The sequence below is a fragment of the Calidris pugnax genome, unplaced genomic scaffold (assembly GCF_001431845.1).
Source record: "Calidris pugnax isolate Ruff unplaced genomic scaffold, ASM143184v1 scaffold37, whole genome shotgun sequence".
In the NCBI taxonomy this organism is placed as follows: domain Eukaryota; kingdom Metazoa; phylum Chordata; class Aves; order Charadriiformes; family Scolopacidae; genus Calidris; species Calidris pugnax.
The window spans coordinates 1352029-1366083 of record NW_015090816.1 but is presented as its reverse complement, the minus strand read 5'-3'; the positions used below and the strand labels follow the sequence as shown (position 1 = coordinate 1366083).

The 14055-nt window shown below is 48.4% G+C and overlaps 1 protein-coding gene and 1 long non-coding RNA gene across 6 annotated transcripts in view; one reads left to right on the top strand and one right to left on the bottom strand.

Annotated features, from left to right (window-relative positions):
* LIPH (lipase, member H) overlaps positions 1–14055 on the bottom strand; it is a 30524-nt gene that overhangs the window by 14562 nt on the left and 1907 nt on the right. For 3 of the 5 annotated variants that reach the window (XM_014939741.1, XM_014939744.1, XM_014939745.1), the window contains exons 3-10: positions 13726–13829; positions 12930–13002; positions 8047–8414; positions 7222–7330; positions 7010–7111; positions 5543–5632; positions 3989–4156; positions 865–960 (exon numbers count right to left, since the gene is read on the bottom strand). In XM_014939741.1, the coding sequence (XP_014795227.1) occupies positions 865–960; positions 3989–4156; positions 5543–5632; positions 7010–7111; positions 7222–7330; positions 8047–8414; positions 12930–13002; positions 13726–13829 (1110 nt within the window). Of the gene's footprint in view, positions 1–864; positions 961–1227; positions 1324–3988; positions 4157–5542; positions 5633–7009; positions 7112–7221; positions 7331–8046; positions 8415–12929; positions 13003–13725; positions 13830–14055 lie in introns of all 5 variants that reach the window. The other 2 variants (XM_014939746.1, XM_014939743.1) reach the window with 2 other exon arrangements.
* The window catches only part of LOC106886642, a 30146-nt gene that overhangs the window by 14595 nt on the left and 1496 nt on the right, over positions 1–14055 (top strand). Inside the window, exons 2-3 of the long non-coding RNA XR_001411703.1 lie at positions 10970–11147; positions 13120–13202. This is a non-coding gene — a long non-coding RNA (uncharacterized LOC106886642). The remainder of the gene's footprint in view (positions 1–10969; positions 11148–13119; positions 13203–14055) is intronic.

Sequence of the window (14055 nt, the reverse complement as noted above, 5' to 3'; positions counted from 1 at the left end):
TGCTCTTTGCTCTGTTTACCTTGCTGAATTCCCTTGCTGCCCAGTACTGGAGCTCAAGCCATAAGCCCTGCCCGTGGCTTGGTAGGTGTTCACCAGGGTGAAACCATTTTTCACCCATTCCCTTCCCCTGGGCCTTTCACTTTTCTCCAGGGTAGTTTTTTTTTCCCCTCATCATCTCTGTACCCTTTGCTGTCCCCTCTCCAGCAGTTCCCTGTCCTTCTGGAACTGGGGAGCCCAGAACTGGACCCAGTGCTCCAGATGGGGCCTCCCAGGGCAGAGCAGAGGGGCAGGATGACCTCCCTCCACCTGCTGCTCACACTCTTCCTGATGCCCCCCAGGATGCCATTGGCCTTCTGGGCCACAAGGGCCCATTGCTGTCTCATGGCCATCCTGTTGTCCACCAGGACTCCCAGGTCTTTCTCCTCAGAGCTGCTCTCCAGCAGGTCAGCCCCAACCTGTCCTGGTGCAGGGGGTTATTCCTCCCCAGGTGCAGCACCCCACACTTGTCCTGGTTGAATTTCATCAGGTTCCTCTCTGCCCAACTCTCCTGCCTGTCCAGGTCTCACTGGATGGCAGCACAGCTTTCTGGTTGCATGTTCTCAAGAACTTTCCTAGCACTGTAAGCAAGATGAGCCTGTTCTTGCACATCTCTGGTGAGCAGTTGGCTTTGACAGCACCAGGTGGGTTTGCAGATAAGGAACGCAATGGCAAGGGTGCAGATGGCCACAATTCTATCCAGCAGCCAGTGGCTTTGTTTCTGAAATGCTGGCTGGGATGTCAGTAGAGGCTAACCCTCTCTGCTGGGCTGTGGCTGAAGGAGGCAACACACAAAGAGAAATCATCTCCGAAATCTTAGTCACTTACTGCAAAAGGGCTCTTTGTCCGCTGTATCAAAAAACATACTTGTCCCTGGATGGCTCTGTTGGGTTAAAGAGCTTTTCCACTCATGGGCATAATAACCTATGGGTGACAGTTTGGAAATGAAACAGTTACTGCACAGGTATATAAGCAACCAAATTGCTGAAAATAACAAAGCAAATATTACGGGTTTGCAGATAAGGAACGCAATGGCAAGGGTGCAGATGGCCACAATTCTATCCAGCAGCCAGTGGCTTTGTTTCTGAAATGCTGGCTGGGATGTCAGTAGAGGCTAACCCTCTCTGCTGGGCTGTGGCTGAAGGAGGCAACACACAAAGAGAAATCATCTCCGAAATCTTAGTCACTTACTGCAAAAGGGCTCTTTGTCCGCTGTATCAAAAAACATACTTGTCCCTGGATGGCTCTGTTGGGTTAAAGAGCTTTTCCACTCGTGGGCATAATAACCTATGGGTGACAGTTTGGAAATGAAACAGAGTTACTGCACAGGTGTATAAGCAACTAAATTGCTGAAAATAACAAAGCAAGTATTCAAGAAATAGTGCATTGCTTGCCAGCTGCAAGGCAGTACTGAGACACATCCCTCCAGGCTCCGTAGACTTACACCAGGGCTTAATTTTACTCGTGTAACTGAAGCCAACTGGGTGTCTAAATGCACCTGGTTACTGTCCAACACTTATTTTAAACTTGATCTTTTTCCATGTCTGATACCGATGGTCAAGAAGGATTTCATTTTGTAGTGTAGCTTTGCAAGTTCATTTCACAGAGTCACAGAACGACATGGGGTTGGAAGGGACCTCTGGAGATCATCTCCTCCAACCCCCTGCCAGAGCAGGGCCACCCAGAGCAGGTCCCACAGGAACGTCTCCAGGTGGGGTTTGAATGTCTCCAGAGAAGGAGACTCCACCACCTCCCTGGGCAGCCTCTGCCAGGGCTCTGCCACCCTCACAGGAAAGAATTTCCTCCTCATGTTTAGGTGGAACTTCCCATGATCAAGTTTGTGCCCATTTCCTCTTGTCCTGTCCCTGGGCACCACTGAAAAAAGCCTGGCCCCATCCTCCTGACACCCACCCTTGAAGTATTTATAGGTGTTGATCAGATTCCCCCTCAGCCTTCTCTTCTCCAAACTAAAAAGACTTTTTAGTCCCTCAGCCTCTCCTCATCAGAGAGATGCTCCAGGCCCCTCCTCATCTCTGTAGCCCTCTGCTGTCCCCTCTCCAGCAGGTCCCTGTCCTTCTGGAACTGGGGAGCCCAGAACTGGTCCCAGTGCTCCAGATGGGGCCTCCCCAGGGCAGAGCAGAGGGGCAGGATGACCTCCCTCCACCTGCTGCTCACACTCTTCCTGATGCCCCCCAGGATGCCCTTGGCCTTCTTGGCCACAAGGGCCCATTGCTGGCTCATGGCCATCCTGTTGTCCCCCAGGACTCCCAGGTCTTTCTCCTCAGAGCTGCTCTCCAGCAGGTCAGCCCCAACCTGTCCTGGTGCAGGGGGTTATTCCTCCCCAGGTCCAGCACCCTACACTTGCCCTGGTTGAATTTCATCATTTCTGGAAGTGTCAGGTTTTTTAGCATCAACGTTTCAGAAATGGCAGCCTGAAGGTGGGCTGTGACATCTAGGCTGGGACACCTCTGTGATCAGTTAAAACAAAACCCCAGAATACCCTTTGTTCACCCCTCTGCCATTCCTTTTAGCGTCAAGAGTGGTTTGTAGTGATGAAAATTTCTTAGAAAAGATTCTGTTTCAGCAAGAACGTGGCTCTATCCCTCAAACTCCACAACTAATGGATTTTAATTCATTGTTTCTGTGACTTCCGTGTAGAGATCCCAAGTCTTGTTTTGACTTTTCTAGTTCTGGATCCTTTACGTGTGAATTCCTGTCCTAGATCATAATGTGATGTGACTGTACAAAGAGGAGAAGGAAAACCCTCACAGGAAAGAATTTCCTCCTCATGTTTAGGTGGAACTTCCCATGATCAAGTTTGTGCCCATTTCCTCTTGTCCTGTCCCTGGGCACCACTGAAAAAAGCCTGGCCCCATCCTCCTGACACCCACCCTTGAAGTATTTATAGGTGTTGATCAGATTCCCCCTCAGCCTTCTCTTCTCCAAACTAAAAAGACTTTTTAGTCCCTCAGCCTCTCCTCATCAGAGAGATGCTCCAGGCCCCTCCTCATCTCTGTAGCCCTCTGCTGTCCCCTCTCCAGCAGGTCCCTGTCCTTCTGGAACTGGGGAGCCCAGAACTGGTCCCAGTGCTCCAGATGGGGCCTCCCCAGGGCAGAGCAGAGGGGCAGGATGACCTCCCTCCACCTGCTGCTCACCCTCTTCCTGATGCCCCCCAGGATGCCATTGGCCTTCTTGGCCACAAGGGCCCATTGCTGGCTCATGGCCATCCTGTTGTCCACCAGGACTCCCAGGTCTTTCTCCTCAGAGCTGCTCTCCAGCAGGTCACCCCCAACCTGTCCTGGTGCAGGGGGTTATTCCTCCCCAGGTGCAGCACCCTGCACTTGCCCTGGTTGAATTTCATAATTTCTGGAAGTGTCAGGTTTTTAGCATCAACATTTCAGAAATGGCAGCCTGAAGCCGGGCTGTCGCATCCAGGCTGCGATGCCTCTGTGGTCAGTTACAACAAAACCCCAGAATACCCTTTGTTCACCCCTCTGCCATTCCTTTTAGTGTCAAGAATGGTTTGTAGTGATGAAAATTTCTTAGAAAAGATTCTGTTTCAGCAAGAACGTGGCCCTATCCCTCAAACTCCGCAACTGATGGATTTTAATTCATTGTTTCTGTGACTTCCCTGTAGAGATCCCAAGTCTTGTTTTGGCTTTTCTAGTTCTGGATCCTTTACGTGTGGATTTCTGTGCTAGATCATAAGGTGATGTGACTGTACAAAGAGGAGAGGGAAGTTTCTCAGCCTGTTTTACCTGCAGCAAAGGCTTGTACCTCTGCAGAAGTCAAGGCGAGACCATCTCAAAAACCTCACTGGAAATAACGAACGTGTTTTTTGCAAAATACCATGTTGTGTTAGTCCTTTAGTCACACACCAAGGTAGAATGATGACAGGCAGCTCTGCCAGCCACGTGTATTCAGGATGTAGTGACGTTCCCCGGGTCCTTACCTAGGATGGGGCATGGCATAGGCCAGAAGGTCTCACAGCTGGTACATCTGCCATTCCTGTAGTTTCTGTAGGAGTCGCACGGGTACGCCGTGATGTTGCAGCTCTGATTCAGGGAGGACAGGAACAGGAGAACAGACCTCTGGTGGTCACATTTGAAATACTGCAGTCCTAAATGATACACAGGGGAGAAGTATTTTGTTAGCGTGCTTCAGGAAAAGAGCATTGATGCGCTAGCAAAAAAGGACACACCAGCAGCTGGTCACTGACACAACAGATCAAACTGGGGAGCACTGGGCTGTGGCAGAACAGTAAGTGGGCACTCAGCTCTGCCCATATCAACTTCACTTTTCTTGTATTTTTTGCTCTTAAAAACATATTTGTTACTGCATTTCCAGAGGATTCACCTATGGATCCTATTTGGTCTCTGGTGTTCTCTTCTGAGCTCAAGCCCTACAGCTGGATATTGCCCTTTTTCTTTTTTTTTATTTAAACATAGCCTTCCATTTTGATGTAAAAAACCCTTTATAAAGACATAACTAATAACATGAGGTGTTGCGTGAGCAGCGAAAGCCTCATTTCCTATGGATTTTTGTTTCAGGCTGGTTTGCTCAGTAGGTTCTCTTGGGTCTGATACGGGTTGAGTTCACATTACTGCCTTTCCTTCTGTAAGGTTAGCTTCACTGACTTTTCACTGAATTTTTAGAGTTGGAAGGGACCATAGAGATCACCTAGTCCAACCCCCCTGCTGAAGCAGGATTGCCTAGAGCTTGTCAGAGCATGTTACTCAGGAGCATCCAGGTGGGGCTTGAAAATCTCCAGAGAAGGGGACTCCACACCCTCCCTGGGCGGCCTGTTCCAGGGCTCTGCCACCCTCACTGTGAAGAAGTTTTTTCTCATATTTGAGTGGAACCTCTTATGTTCCAACTTGTGCCCGTTGTGTTAATTGTGTTAATTCAAAGGCTTGAGTGCAACTTTGATATCTTCTTCACCCAGCTTTCATAAAACCACTTCTGCTGCTGGGCTGGGAAGGAAAAAAAGCTTTCCTGCGTTCAAGACTAGGGTTGTACTTGCCAGACTGCACTGTTGGTCACCACCAAGAAAGGTGCATTGGATTTGGTGTAACAGCCCACCCCACATTCATCTTGAACCTGTTTTCTGGACAGGTTCTTGCCATTGCTGGTCTTTGGGGTTTTGTGTGTTTTCTAAGTAATTTAAAAATATATATATATATATAAAAATCCCACAGGTTTTCTAAATGTAGTCACAAAATTAAAGGTACAAATCTACCTGATGACTTTTTTTTTTTTTGCATGGAAAATTAATTCCATTTGCATTTGTGGCAGAGAGCAGAAGGATCACCCCTGACTCATATGTCTCTGCACATCAGCTGAAACCCTGCTACCTCAGTGCTGGGAAGAGATTGCCCTCATGGCTTTCCCAGAACATGGTTTTCCTGTATTTTCTAAGCAGGGGTGATGTTTCTCTGGCTGCCTCCTCTTTCCTGATTGGAAACGTTTTGTCAGTGTTTGTGCAATTCAAGGCAGAATTAATTACCAGAAAATATTGTCAGTGGACAGCCAGGCTGGTCGGTCCCACCGTTGGGGTAGAAGTCTATGTGGCCCAGGGCTTCGGTGTAACCTAGTCCTGACAAAAGAAAGTTATCAGGGGTGAGGGGATCGTAAAAGGCAGAAGGAGGAAACGTAAGAAACTAACTGGAAAAAAATAATCATTCCTTAGCTCCAGGATGCCTGCCTGTGCAGGAATATTAATGTCATTCATCTCTTTAGGCAGCTGGCCAAATGGCTGCGACCCAGCTGTGTCATTTTAGCAAGGGTATCAAATACCTAAAATAAATCTACGCGTGTGACAGTTAAAAATTTGGCTTTTTGCGTCGCTGACTGCGGGAGAGGAAAAGGAATGTGAAACACTGGGTCTCGGTGTGCTGCTGGATTCTGAGCTCTTGGAGGGACTGGGAGAAGGTGAGAGGTGGCAATGAGGTGGGAAAGCCAAGTGCTGGGGGTAGGATGCCAGTGGGAGCAGAGCTGGCCTGGCCGGTGGATGTAAAGATGTGGTTGTCCATTGGTTGGGAAAGGAGAGGGCTGAGGGAGATGCCAGATTTGCCCCAGGAGAGGGTTTAGCCCACGGGAGGTGGGATGAAGACTGGAAGCATCAAGCCACAGGGTTGGGGATACCTGATCTGCTGTGTGATTAGTTTTTGGGGTGCTGCGTGCCTGGTGGCAGGCTGACCCCGCAGTGTGATGTTAGTGTGGAACTGCTCTGGAACTCCTGCCTACCAGAGCCCCCGCTTTCCTCTGCTCCCCATCAGCCTCTAGGTTTCCTTCACAGAATCACATGGGGTTGGAAGGGACCTCTGGAGATCATCTAGTCCAACCCCCTGCCAGAGCAGGGCCACCCAGAGCAGGTTGCACAGGAACGTGTCCAGGGGGGGTTTGAATGTCTCCAGAGAAGGAGACTTCACCACCTCCCTGGGCAGCCTCTGCCAGGGCTCTGCCACCCTCACAGGAAAGAATGTTTTTCTGTGTGTTCAGAACAGAACTTTCCATGTTCCAATTTGTGCCTTTTGCCCCTTGTCCTGGCACCAGGCACCACTGAGAAGAGTCTGAACCCATCCTCTTGCCATCCTCCCTTTAGATATTTATAAGCATTGATTAAATCCTCTCTCAATCTTCTCCAGACTAAACAGACCCAAGTCCCTCAGCCTTTCCTCATCAGAGAGATGCTCCAGGCCCCTCATCATCTCTGTAGCCCTCTGCTGTCCCCTCTCCAGCAGTTCCCTGTCCTTCTGCAACTGGGGAGCCCAGAACTGGACCCAGTGCTCCAGATGGGGCCTCCCCAGGGCAGAGCAGAGGGGGAGGATGACCTCCCTCCACCTGCTGCTCACACTCTTATTGGTGCACCCCAGGATACCATTGGCCTTCTTGGCCACAAGGGCCCATTGCTGGCTCCTGGGCATCCTGTTGTCCACCAGGACTAATGGTAAAGAGGAGAAATGTCACATACCATCGGTGTCTGAATGAATGACATCAACGAACTGTGCGTCTGTAGGGTCCAGCCTCTCGCTGGGTGGCTGTCCTCTGTACAGGGGTCCTGCTGGGTCAAGGCCTGCAACGCAGAACCATGCGTGTGGCATCACTTCAGTGCTGTGGGGCTCACTCCGCTCGCAGGGGACAGCTGTCCCCGAAGCACAAGGACTGGCAGGAGGAAGGGCTTACCTGTGATTCTTCCCAGTGTCCCATCAAACATCTGCCCCACGAAGCCAGAGATGTGCGCTCCCAGGCTCACTCCTATCATGTGCAAGGAGTCAAGTGATGCTCCATCAACCTGAGATTTGAAAGTATACTCGTGGTCACAGATTTTAGGCACGTAAAAAGGCATAAAAACATCAGGAGGAGGAATGTAAATGCATCTCCCTACTTTCTCCATATTTTCCCTTGGTGTGTTCCACTCTGTGTAAATACCCCCTTTGATAGTCCCCCGGATTGTGTTGGAGGCCCATATCTGAGAGAGCTTCGATGAGAACACTTTGGGCAATGGTTGTATTTTCCTGGGGCAGTGACTACAAGCGTGGACAGGAATGGGTATTCATGGGCCCCACGAGCACAAGTCTAGTTGTCCACATGTGGTTCCTGCAAGGCATTAGCAGACACAACAATCCTAACGATCCAGTGTCACCATTGCCTGTGACAACAGCTTAGAGCAGCTGCAAACTGTAGCTGATCCCCATAAGATGACTTTTGGAGATCCAGAAAGTGGAAACAGAGTTTCTGTGTATGGGAAAACATATCTTTAGAGTTAATATCCAGAAATGTAAACTGAATATTGCAACAAAATACCATCGTACCAAGTCCAAGGGCAGAGTTTGGCACTGTGGTATAGCTGCACTTCTAAAAATGAACGCGTTCCTTTTTAGGACTTCCTTTTCCCAGACATCCTGTTTAAACACAGTTCCTTTGTGCCCTTTATATACCGTGCATTAATGACTATATACATATATATATATATGTATCTCTATCTCACAGTGTGAACGTTCCACTTACCAACATTTCATCAATAAGTTTCTTCAGGATCTCAGCAACTTTCTTGCAGTTTCGGGAAGCGTTACTGTAGATGAGAGTGGTTGCCCCCTGGTTCCAGTCCACGACGATGACGTTCATGTCTTCTACAGAAAGCAGGAGATGTACCAAGTTTGGGAGCCAGACGGGTGCAGAGCCCGTGAAGCGGTACCCGTGGATGATGAAGGTAGTTTTCTTGGTCACATCTAGGTAGCTGGAGGCCGTTGAATCGAGCTCTTCGGCACAGCTTGGGTTCTGTCTGGTGTAGAGCAGCAGCTTCACTTTCAGGTCTGTCCCTATCAAAGCGTTGCCAAAGCCAAGAGCTGTGAACGCAGGGCATGTCTCCCCGGGGTCTGAAACGAGCAGAGTGTGGTAGTCCTGAGGTTAGCACCAGTCCCTTCGCTTTCACCTTTTCTACCTGCCAGCCCCACACAGGTGGACTGGACTGGGGGGTTGGACTAGATGATCTCCAGAGGTCCCTTCCAACCCCATATCATTCTGTGATTCTGTACGTGTGAGCTGTCTGAGCCAGGGCTGCTCCTCTCCTCTCCATCGTGTTCATGACTGGAGTTACCCTGAAACTTAGGTTTTCTCACCATGTTGGAACAAAGACAGCAAGTGCACCTTCTTCCAGCAAGTGCTGGAGCGTGTCCAGAGGAGAGCCACCAAGCTGGTGAGGGGCCTGGAGAACAAGTCCTATGAGGAGAGGCTGAGGGAGCTGGGCATGTTTAGTTTGGAGAAGAGGAGGCTGAGGGGAGACCTCATTGCCCTCTACAACTACCTGAAAGGAGGGTGTAGAGAGGCAGGTGGTTGCCTCTTCTCCCAAAGGCCGAACGACAAGACCAGAGGAAATGGTCTGAAGTTGGGGCAGGGGAGGTTTAGATTAGATATTAGAAAGAACTACTTTACTGAGAGAGTGGTCAGGCCCTGGAACAGCTGCCCAGGGAGGTGGTGGAGTCGCCATCCCTGGAGGGATTTAAGAAACGTATAGACATGGCTCTTCAGGGCCTGCTCTAGTGCCCAAGGTTATTGGTTTATGGCGAGGGGTTGAGTGTGGGGTTTAGTTGGTGGGTGCGGTGGTTTTGGTGGGTTGGTGTGGGGTTTTTTTTTTTTTTTTTTTTTTGTTTTGTTTTGTTTTTTGTGGTTGGACTCGATGATCTCAGAGGCCCCTTCCAACCACTAAGATTCTGTGATTCTGTGATTCTCGGAGCAGCGCTCCCTGAAACAGCACAGTCCTGCTTCCACCAGCAGCTGGGAGGCAGCATGGACTTTCTCCAAAAATCCACTAGCGTGAGGAGGGTATTAGAGACTGACAACTAGGATTGGTTTGAGAGGGTGCCCCAGATGCTCTGGACAGGGTAAAGAGATCTCCTCGTAGATTGTTTGACAAGCTGCAGAGGATCTTGCTGCTGTGAGGGGCAGCTCAATGCTTCGTTTGTGTTCGCAGATGCAGCTATTTCAGGCAGTGAAATGGGACACCCTTTGACGGCGTGAGATACGTTACTGATAGTGCTTTACACACAGCTGAGGAGAAACTGAATTTTGTTTAAAAGTGCTGCTTTATGGGACAGTCTCTGCCATTTGAAAGCCGGTCTTTGTTCCTTGCTTTTCCAGCAGAACACCAGCTGGGCCTTCAGAGTCCAACACAATCTCCAACAGGCCACTGGCAGGGAATGGAATAACTGTCTCCAGACAGACGCTGCTTGTGAAGGCCCTCCCAGGTTTTGTAGTCTCTCCTGGCTCACAATCCTTTTCCTCAAATCCCCTTAATCTTATTGAACAGCCTTGTGGGTCTCTCTCTTACCCGTATGCCCTGGGCTGCAATAATTGTTCAGGCTGCGGTCGCTAGAGAAATCTTCCTGATCTTTGCTGCTGAAAGGGCTGTGCAGTAGGTAGAAAGCTTTAGAAAATAACCTAACCGTGCTCTAGCAAATCTCCAACACGTTTTAATATACAAATGATCAAGCTTTCACAGTTTCTATGAGCAACTTTCCCTTTTCTCCTCCTGTGGTAATCAGGAGCATGAGAGTGATATAAACGCGGTGTGCCCAGCACATAAAATGATCTGCTCAGTTGCCATAGTTCTGCTAATTATTTTGCAGAAGCCCCAGGAGCTCCAGAAATAAAAGTTAATAGGCTAAAAGGATGTTGCAGTTAAGTCCAACTGGATATTTTAAATTACTACCATAAATTCAGGAATAAATTTTAGCGTTTGAAATCCACGGAGTCCTTCCTGTATAAAGCCTATGATAAAATAGGAATAGTGAGACAGGAATGGTGGAAAATGAGCCCTCAGCCAGGCGATACTCAACCACTGTCCTCTAGCTGCTACTGCTACGTTAAAAAAACACAATTACATTGAATTTTTACTAATAACTACAAACTGTTTTAGTTTTCTAGAGTGTTATTAGATAGTATTGTTAATCATCTTCACCACCACTGAAGATGCAGTAGTACAGGTGGAAATGCCAGGCAAGATTTACTTCTTTATGGTGCAAGATTTACTTCTTTATGGTGCAAGATTTACTTCTTCATGGTGCAAGATTGCGCTGATTGCTTAATTTGTTTCTATATCTCCTGTATTGTGCTCAGACTTGCCCAGAGGAGCACTATGTCACGGGAAGAGCCCACACCTGCTGGTAAAGGAGAGGTTTTTAAAGAGCTGATTGGCATTTCCTAATACCTAACATAACACAGGAACTGTTTAAAAAGCCTGGTTTTACGTGCACCGAGTCTGTTAGGTTTGTTCTGTTTTGATTAACAAGATCAGATCAGTGCTAATAGTGGAGGAAAACCTGCCAGCTGCTTCTTCTGGCAGGCTGGTGTGTATCCCAGACTCATCCACCATGTGCCACAAAAGCTGGCACGTGAGGGCAAGCCAGTTATCCTGGCTTCACTCTTCCTGCAGATAAGCACAGAGAATCCTACCCAAATGGCTGGAAGCGTCTTTGAAACTCCAACAAGATCTCTCTGGTGGGGCAAGAAGCTTATTGAGAGTCACTCTGCAAGCAAATCAGTGAGGTGGAAACTCGCAGCCTGGCGCTGTACTTAACCCGTGGCCAACAGACCACTTCCCTCCAGGAAAGGTGAGTAAATGTGGCAATTAACCCAGTGTCCCATTAACTTGTTCCCGCCCCTGTCTTGGCCATTAGCTTGCTGAACAGACTCGGGCAATTCACTTTTCTGCTTCTGCTCACTTTTCTGCTGTGTAAAATAGGAAGGCAAACAGCAGTTTCCTGGGCAAGGTGCTCTGTCATCTCAATCTCAGCACCTGTAGCAGGGGACACACCAGCCCTACATGGGGGAGCTGGACATCTTTGGTCTGGAGCTTGAGATCGGCCTCTGAGGGGCTACTGCAGCAGGAGGGGCATTTTCAGAATAACTTGGTTCTGAAGTTACATATATATATGTATATTCTGAAGTTATGTACTCCCAGGTGGGAGTGTTGTGGCCATGAGAATGGTCCCAGGCAGACTCCATGGTATTTACTGCAGTCCGTGCTACTAAAGGTCTCTCTCATTCCTTTCTTGGAGACACTGTTTGGAGGCTTCTTCTTCCTGGGTGTTCATCCTACAGACAGGCAGGGTTTGCAATAGTTGCATTTTGGGGCTGTGATCTTGAGGCCATCTACATGAATAGAATAGCATCCAAACCTCTTAACTCTGCCAGTCTGTCCTCTTCCAAAGTGGACTTCCATCAGATCTTCAGTTGCATTTTGGGACTGTGATCTTGAGGCCATCTACATGAATAGAATAGCATCCAAACCTCTTAACTCTGCCAGTCTGTCCTCTTCCAAAGTGGAGTTCCATCAGATCTTCAGTGGGTCAGTGTCACTTGGCCAGATCTGTAGCTGTCCTAGCTGTGGTTCCTGGGAGATTTATCTCCACACAGAGCCCACGAAGGGGCTGCTCACCCCGTCACCATCCTGCGGGTTCCTCAGATAAGCGTGGTGCTGCTGCTGCTTCACCAGTGCTCAAACCACTGTTGCCTCGCCTGCTTTTTGCAGTGTCTTTCAACAGATGGGTCTTTATGCATCAGGAATGAGGCGTCAGGTTTAAGCACCCTTGGCTACCACACAGCAAATGTGGGTAGTGCCAGTGCAGGTTCCCATTCCACAGAGAGAGCGTGCCCTCTGCCTCTTGAACCGGTCTTCAGTATCTCACAGGGTTTCCTTGGTGCCTTTCACTCAATTCTCTTTTCCCACTTCTTACCACTACATTTCCTACGGCATATTTAACAAACTAAGAAAAAAGCAACCGCAAGATTACCCCAGAGAACCTGATGAAATACAAGTTAGTGTTTATAAGAATACTGTGGTTTTGGATTGGTTTGTTTTGGTTTTTTTTTCCAATCCTGTTTGTTTTCCCTACAAGGCAGAGGGCTATAACTTGACTTGCTCCCCTGTGTATGCTAACTCAAGGCAGTACATGTGTTTATTGTTACACAGGTTGATTCTTCACAGGGCTGCGAGGGTATCAAATGAAGCTTATTGTTCATAAACGGTAATTCATCGGCTGCGTCTGTCAGAAAAGACACCACCGAAAAGAAATCATTCTTCTCTGAAAATTGCAAATAACATTTTCAGTGCCAATGGATAGTACTTATATAAGAGAAGTGTTCGCAAAGTGAGGAAAAGATATTAAAAATTACTTTTGCGTTTACATTTGGAATTCTTACAGCTGACGACGTTCGTGTAGCCAGTATAATTTGCTTTGCCAAAATAGATAGCGCCAGTGAAACACCCTGTGCAGCAACTCTGTAATGCAGAGGGTAGATATATTCATGTTCCCTCAAAGCACAGAATGCGTGTCGTATGAGACAGGAACGAAAGTGTGTCGTATGAGACAAACAAACGCTTGGTTTCTTACCTGTTTTCACCCCATACAAAAGGTAGATGAACACGGCGCACAGCCTCAGCATATGGACTTCCACATGGAACTGCTACGGGTAGAAGATTTAAGATTTAAGATTCCCACAATTTCTTTGGCTGATGTGTGTCTGTGTGTCTGCTGCCTCTGACAGGAGTTTGCTCTCTTTTTTTTTGTCTGCCGGTAACAGTAGGTGTGGTGAAAGGAGGAAGTTACCAGCCAAGAAGCGAAGACCTGTCTTTAGTTATACAACTAAAGCTTCTTCTTAAAAAGGTGGGGCACCTTCTATTCTACCAGGTTTCCTTATTTTAAATATAGCTTGCCCTGGGGAATGACTAATCAGAGACACAAACGGGTTGGTATCACGCTGTAAGTGGCAATTCGACTGTTGGAAGTGATGAAATTTTTGCACGTCTGTTTGCCTTTCGCAAAGAATGTCAGAAGGCAGCAAAGAACGTGGGTGTCCTGCAAATCTGATAAGCATCTGGGCAGGGCCAGCACTTGGTTTCCCAGGGCCCTACCTAGTGGTGGCATTCATGACAAGCCCTACTCTCCCACGTCCCATCAGCTCTCCTGAGTGGGGTGTCCCAGCACCCCTTCTAACCTGTCAGACCTTGTCACCCCAGGCAGGACTGTCATAGACTCATAGAATCCTCTAGGTTGGAAGAGACCCTTGGGATCATCGAGTCCAACCATCTACCCTACTCTACAAAGTTCTCCCCTAACCCCTAGAAGGGGTGTCCTAGCAGACCTTGTCACCCTAGGAAGGAGGTGGAAGCACCGTGCTATGACATACCAGTTTGAGTCCATCTGGGTCTCCCTCCTGGCTTGGATGACACTCGTACACCTGGCGTCCCCACCACACTTCGTCACAGCCCTGCTGGAACCTCACCAATCCAGCTGTAATTCAAGTAAAAAGGGTTTTTTTGGGTTTTTTTTTAATCCCCTGGTGGACAGGAGGAAGAAGATGGCAGATTCAAAGAGAAAAGTCAGGGGCAGGAGAGGAAGTCTGAAATTGGAGCTGGAAGATCTAGGGGCAAAATTGGAAAGATGAGGGTGGTGGGGAGTTTGTAAAGGGGTGAGAAAAGGGAGGAGAGAACAGGCATGGCTGCTGGATAGAATCATG